The sequence below is a fragment of the Dinoponera quadriceps genome, unplaced genomic scaffold (assembly GCF_001313825.1).
Source record: "Dinoponera quadriceps isolate SergipeBrazil2010 unplaced genomic scaffold, ASM131382v1 scaffold458, whole genome shotgun sequence".
In the NCBI taxonomy this organism is placed as follows: domain Eukaryota; kingdom Metazoa; phylum Arthropoda; class Insecta; order Hymenoptera; family Formicidae; genus Dinoponera; species Dinoponera quadriceps.
This window is the reverse complement of record NW_014554796.1, coordinates 1,192,348-1,210,722: the sequence shown is the minus strand read 5'-3', so window position 1 is coordinate 1,210,722 and position 18,375 is coordinate 1,192,348. Positions and strand designations below refer to the sequence as shown.

Below are 18,375 nucleotides of genomic sequence, written 5' to 3'. Positions count from 1 at the left end.
GGGGGGGGGGAGGCACATAGGACGCTTATGTGCGCGAATATAGAGATGGCCCCTCCATCATATTTAACTGAGATAGCCAATCACCCCTGTCACTAGCGGGTGATAGATTATTTTAATCAAGTTATTTCACCCGAAATCCGATCATTCTCGGCAAGAGAAAGAGAGAGAGAGATGTATGTAGAGGTGCGCGTCCGACGCGCGAACGCGAGCATATACATAAAAATCAAATTTACCATTTGGAGATCGAGAGAGAGAGAGAGAGAGTGCTACTACCACGGCGGGCCTCTAACTCGGAAACGATCGACGGGTGTCCGTGTCCTCTCTCAGCAACGCGATATTATTAAAATCCGGTCGAATATGCAATTTATCGATTTATACGTTGCCGCGTTGCGTCTTATGAATTCGTTCCTTGCGCCGATCGCCGCGAGATAGACGTTCACGTTTTACCCTCTGTACGCACGTACTGCTTTTGTTTCGTCCGGGGAGGACACGATATCTCATTTTCCCCGTCTGACTCCGCGCCGAGGAACAGCGTGCGCGTGGAATCGCGCGCGAAATATCGAATTATCGTTGCGCGCGCGTCGCGATGCCGCGCGCGCCGCGTGGAAAGTTTATCTCGAGCTGCCGCCTCTCTCTCTCTCTCTCTGTCTCGCCTGAGTGATTTTTTCAATAATTCGCGAACACCAGCTAAGTATAAATCGCTAATCCCCCGCGTAGCCGGCTTCCTCTCTTTTCCCTCTCTCGCTTCTTCGATAATCTATTTTTTAACTCCTCTGACGACGAATTGATCGACGGCCCGGCTACGCGAGTTGCCGAGTTCTTATCGAGTTTCTAGGGACTTCCGATATCTCCAGGTTCATTCGCTACAAATCCCTTTTTCTTTGTCTTCGCGCGAAGCCCGTCTGAATGGCGAACATGGCGCTTCCTCCGTTACGTTTTTCCGCCGCGCGCGTTTAATCGCGGCGATGAGCCGATTACGAGGTAAAAATTGCACGGCACGGTAATTACGAATTAAACGGTGCGCGGGCCGAATTATTTGCGATATGTGGGTCGTCATTAAATATTTCCGTTTTAACGTTACCAGCGTCGGTTAATCCGGACGATAAATTTGCGTAATACGGAGAATTTTATAAATAATCGAGAACGGTCCGCGCGCGCGTGCACACTTCATCGGAAATATAGCGATTCGCTGCCTCGTGCGTGTTCACCAAGTTCCAAAATATGTACGGCGAAGTGGGGAGAGGGTAGGGGGGTAGGCCAAGGATTATCGTAACGCGCCGCGTGAAGGATTAATAACGCAGAGAGTTGGTTCTCGCCTCGAGAGAGAATTCGAGGAAAGAGAACGAATTAGAGGGGAAGCAGCAAAACCGACCTGCCATTTTGTTTTTAGCCTCTAAGGCCCCGTTGAAGGTGTAAAATTAAAATTCATGCGCGCGAATGCCGACCAGCAACACGTCGTTACCAAAATATATAATGGTCTCGTGAAAGTTGTTACATATGTTATATATAAAATAGATATTTCTTTGCAAATAACATATTTCTCAAAATATGTGAAGATTGACGTTTCTAGGAATTAGGGTTCACCACAACTATGTCGATCTTGGTGTCTTGCCTCCGTCGTTAACGACCACACCGGAGGTGTTTCCACGCGGCTTTCAGTTTCCAATATCGTCGGATTGCAATTGACAATAAAGCAGATCCGGGATACCGTCTCGGACTCGCAGATTTTGATCTGCGACGGCCGAGATATCGGGAACAATAATTTGATCCCGGCCGCCCGGGGCCGATCTCCGGATTTCCCGCTGGTTTGTGGATCGTTCCGCGGCTGAACACTCCCGGTCCCTTTTATTTTTCCCCGCGAGTGCGAGTGTACGGGATTCCACTTTTAGGGCGAACGTCGCCCCTCTTTTGTAGAGAAGTGCGCGCAGTTTGCAGGAAATACGAGTGCCTGGCCGACGGCGGGTCGAGCTTTAATCCGCTTTTATTTTCCAGAATCGTTCCCCCGCGGTGCGATCTTTATGACAAGATCGTACCATACGTGAGGACATTAAATGTGTTGCCCCGTTTGCGAGCAGCGTTCGCGAAGAGCACGAGGAGGAGGAGGAGAGAGAGAAAAAAAAAGAACGGAGGAGGAAGGGAGAAAGAAGGAGGAGGGAGGCATCGGTGTAAAGAATTGTCCCGCGAGTCGCGCAATATGGTATTCCCTGCGGGCTCGTAAGATCCCGAGGTGTACAAGTTGTATTCGCGGTGTTTCCGACTCGGATGAGTTACCGGCGGGCGAAAGTGTCCGCACGCGCGGAGAGGCGTGCCGAAAATAACCGAAACTAAGGTGCGCGAATCGAGATACTCGCCCGATATACACGCTGCGTCTCTCGCGTATGCCTTGAAAAGCAATGATTCCTCCGATTATTATTCCCTCACTACGAATGATTATGTCTACAACTATCAAATATTTTTCCCTCAGTGTATAAATAGACGACGCTCAACGACTTCTCGGGCACGCGGTAAGGGCACGTTGCTTCCTCCGTTGATAACGAGGGATTAGAGAGTAGCTTCCGTTTTCCCCACTCGCGCCTACGATGTCCTTTTGAGCTCGCTCGAAACGACAGCGACGCAGCCGTGAGGAAGCGAGGGAGAGAGAGAGAGAGAGAGAATTGGAGAGACGAAGAGAGAGGGGAGAAACGGTAATTAATTAGTAATTATATCAGCGGCTGCCCCGGAAAAAGCCGGTCTGCGCTCGCGTTCGCACGGAATGGCTGGTTGCCGTGCGCCGCCGACGAAACTCTCCCCGATAACTTTGCTTTCTGACCTAACTCCAATTTCCGCTAATTATACCGTGGCTACCTACTTCCTCCTTCTCGCTCTCAAACGCACCTACCTCTCTATCTTTCTCTCTTGCATTCACCGACTCGTCTTGCTTCCTTTCGCCGACTTTTCCTCTTCATTTTTCTCAATTCCGCCTCTCGTCCGGTGCTACCTGGAAAAATCCCGGAAGTAGGGCCGCGGTATTTCGCACGCATCGCCGTGGTAGCGGTCACAAATCGCGTGATTACGCGTAGTGAGAGTGTCAGGGGGGAAGGGGGAGGGTCCCAAAAGCGAAAGAAAAGAGAATCGCTTGCGTTTCTCGCGACAATTGAGAATTCATCGTCGGACGAGCGAAAGTTTCAACACACCCGTGTGTTGATTTAACATATTGTATTTATGCTATCTCAACGTTTTGTATTAAGCCGATATGTGATAAGAGTTGAAATAACACATTTTATATTTCAGGGTCGATTAACGTATTAACTTTTGACACAACACTCGGGTCGCTATTCGCCATATTCGTCTTAAATGAATTTAGTTTGAATTAATTTAAATTAACACAAAAATATCGGCGGGCTGTTTAAGACACAGGAAACGCGTCAAATTAACGCGAATCTTTTACCGTGCGAGATTGGATGCCGAGGGAGATATTCGGCGCATCGTTACAGAGGAAAAGAGTGAGTCGTGAGTAATGGACGAACGAGTGAGAGAGCGGCGAAGAAGGCAGAGCCTGCTGAAGCTAAAAATTGCAAACGAGCTTCCCTTCAGACGTCGCAAATTAGCGAGCTGCGCGGCGGCAACTCTTACATTTAATTATCGTTAATGAAGGGTCGGCTACAATTGACATCGGGGCCCTGCGAGAGATCAAAAGCTTCGCGAGTAACTATGGATGCATATCGCGTATACCGGAAGACGCGGCTGGAGGCAACACAGTGGCATCCGCTACGTTAGACACGCCGTCGCTCCGCACTCGCGGCGTACAGGAGCGCGCTGAGAATTAAGAGTCGCTATAATGGTCGAACGTGTCCAGAACCAATCCGCTTTCCAGCGGCGAGAGGGGAGCTCCTCTTCGGCACGTCGGCACAAAAGGCGCGAACCCCCTTCTCTCTTTCTGTTTCTCCTTCTCTCGAATATTAATAAATCCCATCTGCCTCCGTCGTTTCCATCGACTCCCTTTCGCAACTTCGAGACGCAGTCGCGAGAACAGGTATCTCTATCTTCTTATATAGCGAATTCGCGAGATTCCTCGTCGCCCTTCCCGCCTACCGTCTCTCCTCCTCCCATTCTCGCTTCGTCTACCCTCCCCCGTCGATTTCCCCGCTCATCCGGGATTCCGAAACACTTGGACTTATTAAATGCAAAATGCTTCCGGCAAACAATGCTTAATCGCGACGTCGCTCCTCGTTGTAATCCTCGTTGCAGATTCGCAGACGCGAAGGGCGAGAGAAAGTTAGAGAGAGAAGTGAGCGAGAGGAGGGAGAGAGGACCAAGGGGACGAGCGATCTCGCGACGAGGAGAGAGAATATCGGCGGCCCTCCCGCCCTCGTTCGCTTTCGACGATAATCCGATCTCTCTAAAGAGATTTCCCATTTTTACAACTTCGTTTGAGCTCGCGGCGGACTCCGTTGCCGACGGGCATTCGAAATATTCGCGGAATCTCGGATTTACGTTCGCGGCCCACGGAGGAACCCGGCCGGAGGGAAAGACTCCAGCCGCCCCAGGGCCGGTACGCGGAGGGAAGGGAGGGAGGGACTCTTCCGCGCGCGAAGAGAGCGCAACGACCGCCGCCGGTGACCGTCGGGCTGCGCTACCTCGGTGAATTCGCTCCGATTATTTAAAAACACATGCAAACCATCCCTCTGTTCTCCACAGGGGGGACGGGGGTGGACACGGAGTATTTTGCTTTTCCGAAGGAAACGTTAGGCGATGCGAACGATACGGTCGCACGAGTGTAATATTTCTCCGCCGTTGTTCGCCTCTCGCCGGACGTCGGGGACTCTTCGGCGTTCGGGACGAAACATGTCCCGCGTTTCCCCGTTTGCGTTTCCTGTTTGCAGCTCGAACCGGTTATAATCCACGTCGCAATCAATTTGCGACGCGGGTCTCCACGTGACCGACAACACAGCGAGAGAGAGAGAGTTGCCGTCGCGCTGATGTAGCATCGCATAGCGCGCGTATTTTCTTCCGTCGAAGGGAAACGACCGCGGGATTTTCCAACCCGATCGCCCGCCTCGTCTCGGAAAACGAGAAAATAATCCAGCCGCGGACTCGGCGTTTCCGTGCCGCGGCGGTTGGCGGACGAGAGGAACGAGAAACACCGGTTACAATTGTTTCATTACGTTCCACCTGGCTGCAGCGTCGCGGCCGGCGGCTCTGACAAGCCCGTCGGCTGGCAAGCTGCGATCCGCGCTGAAAAATACCGCAGCCCGCGTTCGACGACGACACGACGACGGTGCCACCGACGCACAATTGTTTCGCATTCCCGGCAACCGACCCGGGTTGAAATTTCAACGCTACTTCGCCACTCTTAAGCACAGTTCGCGCCCACTTAGATAGCTATTGACTAATAAGAATCTGTTCTAGCGATCGTCAATTTTTCCCTTGAACCTTTAATTTCACAGATTTAGTTTTAATTTACTTTGAAGCTGGAAATAATCTTGATATTTCGACTATTAAATTTATAAGAGCATTCAAAGTAATATTCGTTTAGAGCTGAAAACAGCGAAAACGGCAATTGAAAACGTTGTCAGGCTCATTGAGGAATTTCCGGTTATCTAAATTGTGTTTAATTCGTAACAACCAGAAATTTGGCTTCCTTCAATCAAATCGCATTTGGTTTGCCCATTTCAAGTTAACTCAATTAAATATGTAATAACAATACGCATATAAAGTTATTATCACTGACAATATATGAATAATAATACTTACTATAAAAAATGATTCTTCTGTACGAAGAAAAATATCATTCTACTGCTAAAAAAAGCGATTACTCACTTTACTATTCTTCTTTTAAGCAATGGCTACCTTCAACAAAGGATATTTTTTTGATAACAATCTTAAAATATGCTCATCGCAATAATTATAAAAACCCATTATCACGCGTACTGAACTAAGAATTTATTCTCTTTTTAAGAACACCATAAAACTTGGTCAAAGAAAATTAATCTCAGTTAATTTCAAGAGACACACACGACCCGATTTTTATTTTAATTTAATATTTTCGATCGAAGCACTAAACTTATACTAGGGAATTCAGAATATTTCGAGTAAATTTGATACTTACGATGAACTTATGATATATTTACGGATATATAAACCTATGAAATACTTAAGAAACAAGTAACATTTACTTACGCGCAGCGTGTATTTTTCTCCGTGCGATTAGAATCCTTTCACTTGCGCGATTGCAGTTAGACAGATATCGAAAGTTCTTCTCGGCGCGGATATTTTCCACCGGCGATTATGCCTCACAGACGACGAGATTAACGTTGAAACCCTCTCGTTCCTTCCTTGTTGCAGGTTGCACGTTTCCAGAGGAGTGGTACGGCCGGTGGTTCCAATCGGGGAACCAGGGCCTGGTGACCGTGAACGGCTCCATCATCACCAGCAAGGGCCAGTGCATCGAGAAAAATGGCGACAAGTTCCTCGTTCACGACGCGTGAGTCTCGTTTGAATTGCAAGTAGGAAGAGAGAGAGAGAGTTCAGACCGGCCGATATGAAACGTATATAGCGGCAGTATTCCATCCTTTTATATTCCCCTCGCTCGCCAGCCCCTCTCCGCCCCTCTCGCCCCCGGACCGCCGCCCTGTGCGACCCCGTCGCTCCCGTACACGCGCCCGCCCGTCCTCTCTCTCTCCCTACCCTTCTTTCCAGCTTTTATTAATTAACTGCCCTCCGACAAAGCGCTCGAGGCGACGTGCCAACGAGAGAGAGAGAGAGAGAGACGGTCCGCCGTATAAAACGTTTCTCCTGAAATTCCATCCGTGAAACCGGAGCAGGGGTGGCTTTGAGATCGAAGAACGGGCGATCGCGCGCGCGCCGGCTCACACATCGATACACCTTTGCCGTGTCCGCACGTGTTTTCGCGTTCGTGCGTAGTGATGGTGGGAGATTACGACGAATGCGCTACGTACATGCGAACGTACGCGACTAAATGTTAAATAGAAACTGCGAGCTACCCCGAGGCGAACACCGGCCGTGGTGGACGGAGGTGGCCGGACGTGACCTCCACGTGAAAAAGCTTCCCGGTCAATTGTGCAGAGGCGATTCGCGCGCGAGTTATAATCGCCACGTTGCCGAGACTTCGTAATTGTTACTTCCTCGCCGGAACTTCGCGCTCTCCGTTCGGTGCGTGCAACAAGCGAATTGTCGCGGGATTGAAACGGCATTTTACAGACCGAGCGGACGAATCAGAGACGTTTGTTAATATCCTCGAATATATCTTCCTTCTTCACGTGAGATATTCGGAGGATAGTTGGGAAAGTGTATTTACCGTGTCGGCAATCAGTTTACACGGGGTTTGTCATATTTCTAAAGCAGCTCGCTGGCTCAACGTCGAGCGAAAGTTGTTCGGATTGTTCGGCGGTAGGTGAGAGTAAAGATTGGATTTGAAATGCAATCAGGCTCGTCGGAGATTTTCCACTCGGATAGACGGATGTATGTAAATTCGTCTGCGACTTTACACGAGATATGTACACAGGGAATAAGGTTTCTTTGGATTTGGCACACGTATTTGTTTGTCTTAGGTTTGTTTAATATAAACGATATAATTTAATATCAAATGTCATTTTTCGTTTGGATGAACATTGTTGTTGTTAAACTGCGTCGTTTGGTAGAAAGAAACTGAAATTTATGTACATTTAGGAGAAATAATATTTCGTTTTCGATTAAGAGAAATTTATTTCACTATGTATTAAATATATTGTGCCGCTGAAACAAAGAGATTCATTAATATTTTTCTAATACAGTGTTAATTCTTTCAAATAATTTATTACTTGTTGCGACAACTGTTGTAATGTTTGACTGAAAATACAAAGGAAATATGTTATTTGATGTAAAGATATTTATCGCTCAAGAAATCAAACAATTCTGTTTGTTGAATCGAACGTTCACTCGTTTTATTCCAGAAGACACATTTGAAAATAAATTCGAAGACGAATTAAAGAAATGCTATTAAATCCGAAGAAATCTTCTCTGTGTAAAAATTGTTTAGATATATTCCTTGTGAACTGCTTCACAATGGCGCCCGTATTTATCACACGGAGCGAAATGGAAATACGAAAGGAATTATCGGGATTAATTCAAAACTGCAAAAATATAATATGAATAAAATCTGGGAAAATACGGCAAATTTTCATTTGGTATATACATACTCGATAAATATGTATTTAATAAATTTACCGCATCAATGTGACAAAAAATTTACATTATCGCGTAATGTAAATTCAACGATTAATTCGGCGCAGCATATTTGCTCCATAAATGTAATTAAAAAGTTACGAAGTTCCCATCATCGATCGCGTCTCACGTCGTGACGAGTCGTAAGAGAGTCTATCCGGCTAACTTTTTCTATCCGGCATTACGCGTCACACGTGGGCGCGTTTTATCATACATGCGGGATAAAAGGTATCAGAGGGCAGCGGAGGGCACGGGAGAGAGCTTGATGGTGTGTCTCTGTCGTCGCCGACGTGAAACGGCGAATTTGCACGGAGGCGATGGCACGACTCGGGGAAGAAATCGATTCTCCCTCTCCTCCCCGTCTGTATCTTCCGTGAAAGTTAACGAAACAGATTATCCGGCGTTTTCGGGGGGACTGTTCGGTTGTACATAATGAGATTATCGCACCGCCGTGTTATCTCCCGCGAGCCGACGGTGGGAAAATAATTGAAACGGCGGAATCCCCGAGGTCCGGTCACGTTGTCGAAAAGAAAACATTTTCCGCCGGCTCGATCGCTCGGCAACCACCTCCTCCTCCGCGGAATTTCCGCTGTATTTTCATTCGCACGCTCCCCGCGAAATCCGCACCGGCCGGTCCTCGCACGTGTCCTCTGCACACATACATACGCACATGTAACATCTCTGTCTGTCTGTGTGTGTGTTCGACGGAATAGACCGCGCGTGTGTACCATCGCGCGGTAGTTTCTAATCAAACACGATCGTTTTATACGACGATAGAATTACAAAAACGATATCGCGGCCCCGCCGCGGAAATTCTCCCGTCCGAAATTATTCGCGACCGCGGGGAGAAGTATTCCGAGATCGTTCCACTCGCTCGCTCGCTCGCTCGCGAAGCGGAGAGAGTTGCTTTGTTGCAGCCCCGCCGCTTGGGAAACCCAATTAATTTTGTTTGATCGGCACTTTTTCCAATTTTGCGCCGATCGCCGGCCGCTCGCGCCGTTCCGCCGCGTATCCTCGAATCGAAGGCAAAGTTAAACCATGGCCCACTTCGCCCGGATAATATACACGGTATATATAATACATACATGTATACATATGTGTATGCATGTATGTATATATGTATGTATATATGTATGTACATATGTATGTACATACGGGATGTCGAGGCGATAGAACGTCCCCTCCGCAGTTCTACGGTGAAACTTTCAGTTCAATTAAGTTAGTGCGATTCTCGCTTAATTCGACAGGCTCGTGCCGATCTTCGGGAAATTCCACGACAGTCCACCCGGTATATGAGCAGCGTCGAGCAGCGTCGTGCGGCGAGTCGATCGCGCGACTTGATTAACGCGCGGCCATAATCGTAACATTAGCGGACCGGAGAAACTGTTTTTCGCAGCCGTTATTGGCCCTTCTCGGAAGACGAATGCGCGAAGCGGGGAGAAATCGAAAGGGGGATGAAGGGGATCGCGATAAAATCTCTGGAGAACGGTCTGTGCGGCGCGCGAGAGAGAGAGAGAGCGTCGATATCGCGCGCGTAATTGAACATTCAACAAATACCGTTATCAAGCGACGCCGCGTTATTTATTCACCGCATTCGTTCTACTTTTTTTTGTTTCACTTCCCTGCGAAACTAACGAACGAGCGACGCTAACTCGAATCGGATCGAGTAGGAATGCCCGGCTGGATGAGCCGGCGAGCTTTTCGCTGAAACGAACGCTCTAATTCGCGAAATAATCCGGGGAATAATCACGTGTCTTGTCGCCGGTCGCGAAACGAAACAGCCGGCGACGAGTGTCCGGTTAAAAATTTAACGTACACTTTGGAGTTTTGCAATTTCGGAACAAGTCTCGACGGTGATGGAGCTCTCCGCGTGGGGACATAAGGTGGACATTGAATTGGGAGTGACTCTCAAACGGTGTCCATTTGAGAGTGCCGGCCCCCCGGGAGCAACTCCTGATAGCAAAACTCTCGAGCGGGCGGCGAGCTCTCGTTGATAGCGGATAGAAAACACAAACCAAATAAGCCTCGAATCGCTGTAAATATTTGTATTTAATTTTGCCCCGGGTTACTCCAGTCTCGAAACACCTCGACAATGCGACCACTTTTTCCCGCAGCGGATGCCGAAATTGTCTCTGGGTGAAATCAATTGAGGAGGGCTCTCGAGATTGACAATCGGAAATTCGTAAAATTCTAATTTTTCTGAAAGCATCGTATCTTTTTTCTGAGGCAGCGTTTTACAAATTGAATTCGGAAATCATGCCCAACACGTGAAAAATCCTAGTTACACACTTCGCTTTGATAAAATCACTTTAGGGCTCTAAGATGAGAAAATATTTCATGACGAGAAAACGTATTTTCGCGGCAGTGAAGAAACGCATGTTGAAAACGACGAGAATTCTCGTTATCGGCAGTCAAGGGATTAAGAGCTGAAGCTGGTATAACAGCGATCAATGACAGACTAATTTTTCACTCATTGATTTTGATTTCCTTCAGACGTTTCGCCGGAGAAATTCGAGTCGGGAATTTCTTCGCGCGAATGTTGCTGACTTTAGCACCGGACGGAATTATTTCGTTGTACAGATAAGGAACAGCTCTCTCTGCTTGGGAAATATATTTCGACAATTAATCGCCGGCCCCGCGAGAACGAGACTTATCAAGTGACATTAGGGGCCACGTTTGAGCAACGCCGACGGCGAAAGAGGGGCAGGTGTCTGCGACGAATCGATCTTGGCAATCCGCTACTTACTAAACGATATCGCCGACAGAACGAGTTTATTCATATCCACGTTGTCGAAGACGACCATGATTTTCTTAAAAAATGTAGACCGAGCGGGCGGTGACAAAGTGAACGTGGCGACGCTAAAAGACGCGTGCGGGAAGAGAGAAAGCGAGAGAGAGAGAGAGAGAGAGAGGGGAGAAGAAAAGGACAACGGATGGCGCGCGGCGGGTGACGCGGCAGTCGAGCGGAGTTGAGAGCTAAGTTTTAATTAATGTAATGGAGAGTAGCGCGTGATTAGCCTCCCAATCAGTATGCTCTTCTCACCGTCGCTGCGGCTCGAGCCGGAGAGGAGAGGAACGAATCGCGCAGAATAATGGAAAAAGAGACAGAAGCGGAATTCTTCCGATAAGAAGGGACGAGAAGAAGTGGAAAAACCGAGCGCACGGGAATGGACGCGGGCGACATGAAATCTAAATAAATTGTTCGACAGGGAGAAAGGCAGATGGGCGAGAAAGAGGAGAAATTCTCTTTAGAGATATTAAATCATCGATAACTACCAGCTGGCACGTAACGTCGTCGCTAAGCAAACTGCGAAGAGAGAGAGAGAGAGAAAACTTTCGTGTAGAAAAAGAAAAAAAACAAGCTTGTTGCATTTCGCGCGTAAATACGGACGACAAGTCTGAGTTGTTCAACGAAATTACAGGCTTAAGAAGATACGAGAAGTTTGGAGAAACATTTCTATATATCTCGGCTAGGTTTTCTGTCGGTTATCGTAAAACACAGCCACGCACATTCGTCAGATTCATATTTATTATTCGTTTTTACATTTACGTAAGATTTATACACAGTAAAAAATTTTGTGTTACTTTGACATCGGTCATCGTATGTTTACAAGTCGAATGTGTTAATTTAGCATTATATTTGTGCACTGCAATATATTATACTTTTTAACATATATCCGTGTAGTTTTTAACAAATTCCTCCCTTGTGTTAAGGTAACGCAAAATTTCAGTAGATCATTTTTAACACAAAATTTTTTTTCGTACGTACGAGAAATACAAATAGAGTTGCCTGATCGTATCAATGTTTGTATAACATAACATCTGGTGGATTGTTGCTACGTTATCAACATTTATCAAATTCGTCATCGACTTTGGCATCCCTTTAACACTTCACCTCTGAAAAACTTCGACTCGGGAAGCTTGAGTCAAAATTTAGATGCGATTTTGATGCATTTAAAGATAGTCTGTACATAGATGGTCTATAGATTACCACGTTAAACACCTTATTTCGACGTCGAAAGCAGAGGAAACGGAAATTTTTAGACGTTATCATGGTCAAAGTAGAAGTAAATTGTACTATTACAATATATGCTAGAATTGAAGTTGAACCTATTTTACTATACTAGTTCCTACTCTTGTATGATTAAAGATTTAACAGAAGGCCCAAATTTCGACTCGGGAGATTATACGTCCGATGCGAATCGCGATATCCGGTTATTTGCGCGAACGCACCACGGCTAAATTGTTTGTCTAATGTGCATCTAATTATTGCCGTTCTGCATTAATGGATCGTATGGGTGGGAGCATCGCAGTTTGTTTGTTGTTGGTAACGTGGATGTTATCAAACTAACGGTAACTCGCTTATCTTAAGATAACTAATCTAGTGTTACGCAATCCGAACATATCCAGCGTGTGAGCACGCGCGCGGCCGGGATAATTACTAGATAATTTATCCACGGTAGCGCCGCCGTGTTCGGCAACGCAAAAATTATCCATTAAGGTGCAATCGCGACGATACGCGGCCATTGTTCTATTAATCACCGTGCCAAGTCGTGCTTTATAACGAAGGATCGGCGAAACGACCAACATTTTACCGATTCCGGCATATATATACACTGAGAAAAAGATTTCTCCGGATTTAATAAATTTTATTGCATCCAAACACAAATTTCATCATTGGCATGCTCCGAAGGAACAGATGTTTCGATTAATAAGTACGACTGTTAGATTTTTCAACGAATATGCATCTTTATCTTAAATAAAAAATTGGCTTGGAACGAAAGATAATTTTCTTATGAAGAAAATGATTCGTTTCATTTTACATATTTATTGTAACCAAATAATATTTTGCTTGGTTAAAAGATACCATTTCAAATAATAGCGTTCTTTCCGTTAAATAATAGTTTTCTTGAGCGACACAACAAAATTTTCACTTGAACTAATAACATTTTATATAAGTATATGTTGTTTCTACGAAACCAATTTTTCAGTCAAATAAGATGAAATATTAAATCTAAAGAAACCTTTTTCTCTGTGTATGCGAATATACACACGTGTATGTATGTATGTACACATATATATACACATATGTGTGTGTACATTGTGTCAATTAATTGATTTACGAAGAGCGATATTTATGAAACGCGTGATACTGAGCTACGGTTTTTCCGTTAATTCTTTCGTTCGATTCGGCCGATCGTGTTATTTCTCACTGTGACAGGTATCGTCGTGATATTCGTCGAACCGATAATAGTTTCGCGATCGGGAACAGACTGCACGATACATTGCGCCCCACCGTCAATTAACGGTAACCGATAATCCAAAATAATGACGAGCGATTGCAGTTTGCGCCCGGGCGATAACTGTTTATCGATTTTAAAAAGCGTAGCGTGCCGCAAGTTTATATTGCGCGCAATTAAACCTATCTTTGGACAATTCGGTATCGATGTCAACGCTCGCATGGATGGGAAGGGTAGTGAAAGGAGAGACGGCAAAGCGAGAGAAGAAATGGTCTCTCTGTGAAAACCGCTGCATCGCCCGATGTCGAAATTTTGACCCCATGTTAAACCTTTAATCCTACAACATGTAACCCCTACTTTCATCCTGATTATGTCTTAAATTTCCGTTTTCGTTGTTTCAGCGTTAAAATACGATAATGAAGTTAACGTTAAAATTCAAACCGTAGAATGAACATTTCTAAAGAGAAGTTAAAAAGATCAATATCGTCAAAGTAGATTTTTATTAGTCTATAGGCCGTCTAAGTGGGCGGAAATTATCCTTAAGAGCGTCAGAGTGGCGTCAAAATTACGACTCGGACAACCAGCTCGTTTTTGTCACTTCGTATCAGCCCTCTCTCTCTCTCTCTCTCTCTTTGTATACGTATATGTATGTGTCGTAGGCCACAATAATTCCCGACGATTTATCGGAGATACGCTTTATGCAGTGGCGAAATTATTGTGATATTACTGCGCGCTACCAGGCATGTGCGCGCGCGCGCATTCGAGCGTACCCGACGATTACGCAATTAATTCTCGCGCGTGCGCACGCGCGCGTACGATACCGCGGATGCGAAATGAGTACACTCGTTAGCTCGCGATAATAAAATTAGCGGCCTGACGTCATCATTAATCCTTCTTAAGCGATAAAGTAGCCGGCACGTTGTAATAATGGAGTATTAGGGGGGCTCTCATTATTGCGGGATAATTGGAAAACGGGGGAATAGCGCGAAAGATGTAGGTTACATAGGTTACGTATAAACGACTGAGCGGCTGGGAGTATGAGGTAATTAAATTGCCACCGTGCACGCGTCCCCCCCCCCTCTCGCGCGTACACGGCCCGTATTAACGAAAGTTTATTAATTTATCATCATACGTTGTAGTTGCCGGCGTAACGCCTCTGGGAGAATCGGGATCGGCAGCCTCTCCTCTCTTCCCCCCGTTCTTTCTGATCCCGTTATCGCTCGTTCCGGTTTCTGGAGGGGACGGGGAGAAAAAAGGAAGGGGAAAAGCGACGTCCGTTCGAGACAATTAGAAACTCGTCCGTTACTTATCGCGATAGAAGAGGCGGTCCTCCCAGGTAGAGCCGGGGAGATAATCTATTTATTATGTAGCGTTAACGAGCTTTCACGATATCGAAATAAAGTAATTTGCCGTGCGGATCAAGGCTAGTTAGCGTCCATTAAAATCGCTGCGATTGGAATTTCCTCGGGTTTGATCCTCTCTCATGGCACAATATCGTATCGATTATCTCGTGGAGCCGTTAACGAGACGTTGCGATGGTAAGGTAGCGATATTACATTACACTTAACTGTGCTCCGCCCCGGTGGCGGCGTCGTCGCCTGCCAGGAACAGGTAAAACGGATCATCTTGTTACCAGGATGTAGCGCAGCCGCGCTATTGTCGGTCTAACGATCCCGGAATGATTAGACCGCGTGCGTAACCGCGTGTGTGCATGCCCGTTTTAATTGGCGTAATGACGATTGTTAATCAAGACGACTCGGGCGAACGCGTCGCGCAGGATCCGTTACTCGCGAGCGAGGATGTCGGCTCCTTCCACCTGCGAAAGTTTGCGTGTACGTGCGCCTTCAGAAAATAGCCGCTCGCTTGCGAATGGGTAACTCCGATTTACGCCGCGCCTAAGGGAAACTTAATTTATCAAGTATTATTTGTTACGTTTGAGGCAAATGTATTATGGAAACAAAAACTGTTTTATATCGTCTACTACTGTGAGAAAATTAGAAATATTTACTTTTTATACTTGATAAAAAAGCTTTTAGAAACCTCTTCTATTTTTGCTTTGCAGTGGAAAATTTTACGTACTTGCGTTGAAATCGATCCTTATTAACATTTTTGTGTTAAATTTTCAGCATATTTGCCATGTGTTAAATTAACATGAAAATTTGGACGGACCGTTGAGGACACGTGAAATGTGTTGAATTTAACACAATAATTTTCACTGGGTAAATGAGCACCTTTTTTCGCGTAAACTGCGTACGGATTTTTTTATTTTAACGACACGTCTCGAGTCGAAATTACGGTGCTTGTCGAAACTTCAACGCTCTCAAGGATAATTTACGGTTATTTAGATGGCCTATAAACTAATGGAAACCTACTTTGACGATATAAATACTTAATAACTTCTCTCCTGAACTTTTAATTCTACAGATTGAGTTTTGACTTATACTACCTTGAACAACTTATTTTGACGCTAAAATAGAAATTGCGCGGAAACGGAAATTTTGAGACATCATTGGGGTCAAAGTGTGAATAAATTATATTAAAGAAATTGAAATTGGACCTGTATTGCTATCTTAGCTCCTGCTTAAACAAAATTTCATCTCAAGCAAGTGTCCCCTCCCCCAGTCAAAATTCTGATGCTACTTTGACGATCTTAAGGATAATTGCATAAGTAAATTGCGCCTGTTTAGATGGTGTATGGAATAATAAAGACCAACTTCAACGACACTAATTTATTAATTTTTATTAATTCAACTAACATTTATTAATTTTTCTCGAGTCTTTAATTTTCCTTGCTACTTTAAATAATATATTTTCACGCTAAAACAGCTGGAAGCGGAAATTTAAGGCATCATCAGAATTGACGTAGGGGTAAATTATATTATTAGAATTAAAATTGTGTACATTAGAAATCGTGAAAACCTGTTTTGCTATCTTAACTGGTATTGGCTTGTAGAATCCAAGATTAAAGATTAAAGATGTCAGAAATGGAGGAATTAAAAATTTAAAATAGGCCTACAATTTCATTTCGAGGTCTCGATGGTTGACAAATGCGAATACCGTGGTGCATACTGCGGATTGTTTTCGGTTAGAATGCGCCGCAGCTGAAGGGTGAGAGCGCGTTTATCGCGCGAACGAACGAAAACAGAAGAGCGAAAGAGGGCAAGCGAGAGAGCGAGGGAAAGAGAGAGAGAAAGTAAGAGGGGAGGGGAGGGAGGGAAATAGGGAGAGAAGGGGGGCAAATTGCGTTGACCCCGAAAATAACAAAGTGGTCCGAAGGAATTAACATATGTCCGCCGACCGTGACGTCACCGGAGGTCGCGGTTGTACGTTCTCGCACCACCACGGAAGAGAGGAGGAGGTATTCGCGATCCTGCGTGCCGACCGGCGTCATTTCCGGCCGCGCGTGCGGACGGAGGGTGCAAAAAAGGGGATAGACTCTGGATGTTCGAACCTGGCGACGAGGGAGGGGCTGGGAAAAAAAGTTATATTGCCTCTGCGTCCGGTGGAGTGACGAGCCAACGCGTCGCCGGCATATGAATAATATCACACCGGCATATAGCGGCGCGTTTCCGCGCCGCGCGACGGCCCTTCCAGGCCGCCTCGACGGAGTATATTCGCTGATTGGATTCGAATTGGAAAGGCTAGTTTGCGTCTCCGTCTCGCTATGCACGTAGGAATGATTATTCTCCTTGGGAAGTCGAGCGAATATCCCCAGTCGAAATTTCGATGCTACTCTGGTGCTCTTAATCTGCGCCTACTTAGACGGCCTGTAAACTAATGAAAACCTACTTTGACGATACTGATATTTTTTAACTTCTCCTTCGAACTTTCAATTCTACGGATTGAATTTTAACGCTACATCTTCGTCATCCTATTTTAACGATAAAACAGCGGAAACGGAAATTTCAGACATCATCAGGGCCAAAGTTGGGGTTATGTTATACTATTGGAATTGAAATTGAACCTATTTTATTATTTTAATATTTTAGCTCCTACTGTATTGTGGGATTAAAGGTTTAACATAGGGCCAAAATTTCGAGTCGGGTAATCTCGCGTGAAAATTAGCTCGGAGAGCTGAGAAATAGACGATGACTGGTGACACGCTCTCGGTCGGTCGGTCGGGTCGTCGCGTTGACGTGCGTCCGAAAATCCGGTCGGCGAGGTACGGCCGGCGAATTGTGAGTTAAGCGAGTGAAACGGAAACGGAGGTGGAGGACGAGGGCAATCCGGTCTCGGACAACGAGGGAGGAACGTTCCGTATTCCATTGACGAACGGAGAAGAAACGGGAAGGAATCACCTCTCAGCTCGCCGCTGCATAACATAATCCCTGGTCATATTATTAGACGCACTTAGGTTTTTAATGGAATACAAGTTAGGAGGAGAAGAAAAGCCCACTAATTTTACGTTCACTCGGTTAATTTTCAGTGCCAATCAGCACTTTTACCTCAGCAACCATCTGAGGCGCCGTATCACTCACTTTACCCATAACTCTCGTAAACGGTATTAACATTTTTCACACGCAGAAATTGATTTTTCCGTCAGTGAGCAAGGAATTTGAAGTTTCAAGTCACGAATAAATAGAGATGAAACGAAATTTCAACTGACACGCACTCAAAACTCACGTCTATTCGCGTTATTATCAACAATGCAACCAGCGTGGGTTCGTACTTGTTCAACATCATTGTAACAGCCGAGTGAAATGACGTCATAAAAAATATCTTTTATAGAATAGTGCTTCCTCTGCATTATTCGATCGATAGATGAGCCTTGTGATAAAGCTGGTCTTCGGAAGTCAATGAAAGGTCAATGAATTGTAAAAAAAATTAAGGTACGTCTAATAACAGCGACGCGTACTGGGCGGGATAACGAAAAAGGAAGAAAAGGTGAGGCGGTGGAAGAGCGTGGCGAGGGGGAGAAAACGAGCGAGAGGAT

General features: G+C 45.7%; 1 protein-coding gene across 1 annotated transcript in view; it reads left to right on the top strand.

The window, feature by feature from the left end:
- LOC106741937 overlaps positions 1 to 18,375 on the top strand; it is a 357,358-nt gene that overhangs the window by 244,524 nt on the left and 94,459 nt on the right. The window contains exon 5 of the mRNA XM_014614388.1: positions 6,325 to 6,463. Coding sequence (XP_014469874.1) covers positions 6,325 to 6,463 — 139 coding nt within the window. The remainder of the gene's footprint in view (positions 1 to 6,324; positions 6,464 to 18,375) is intronic.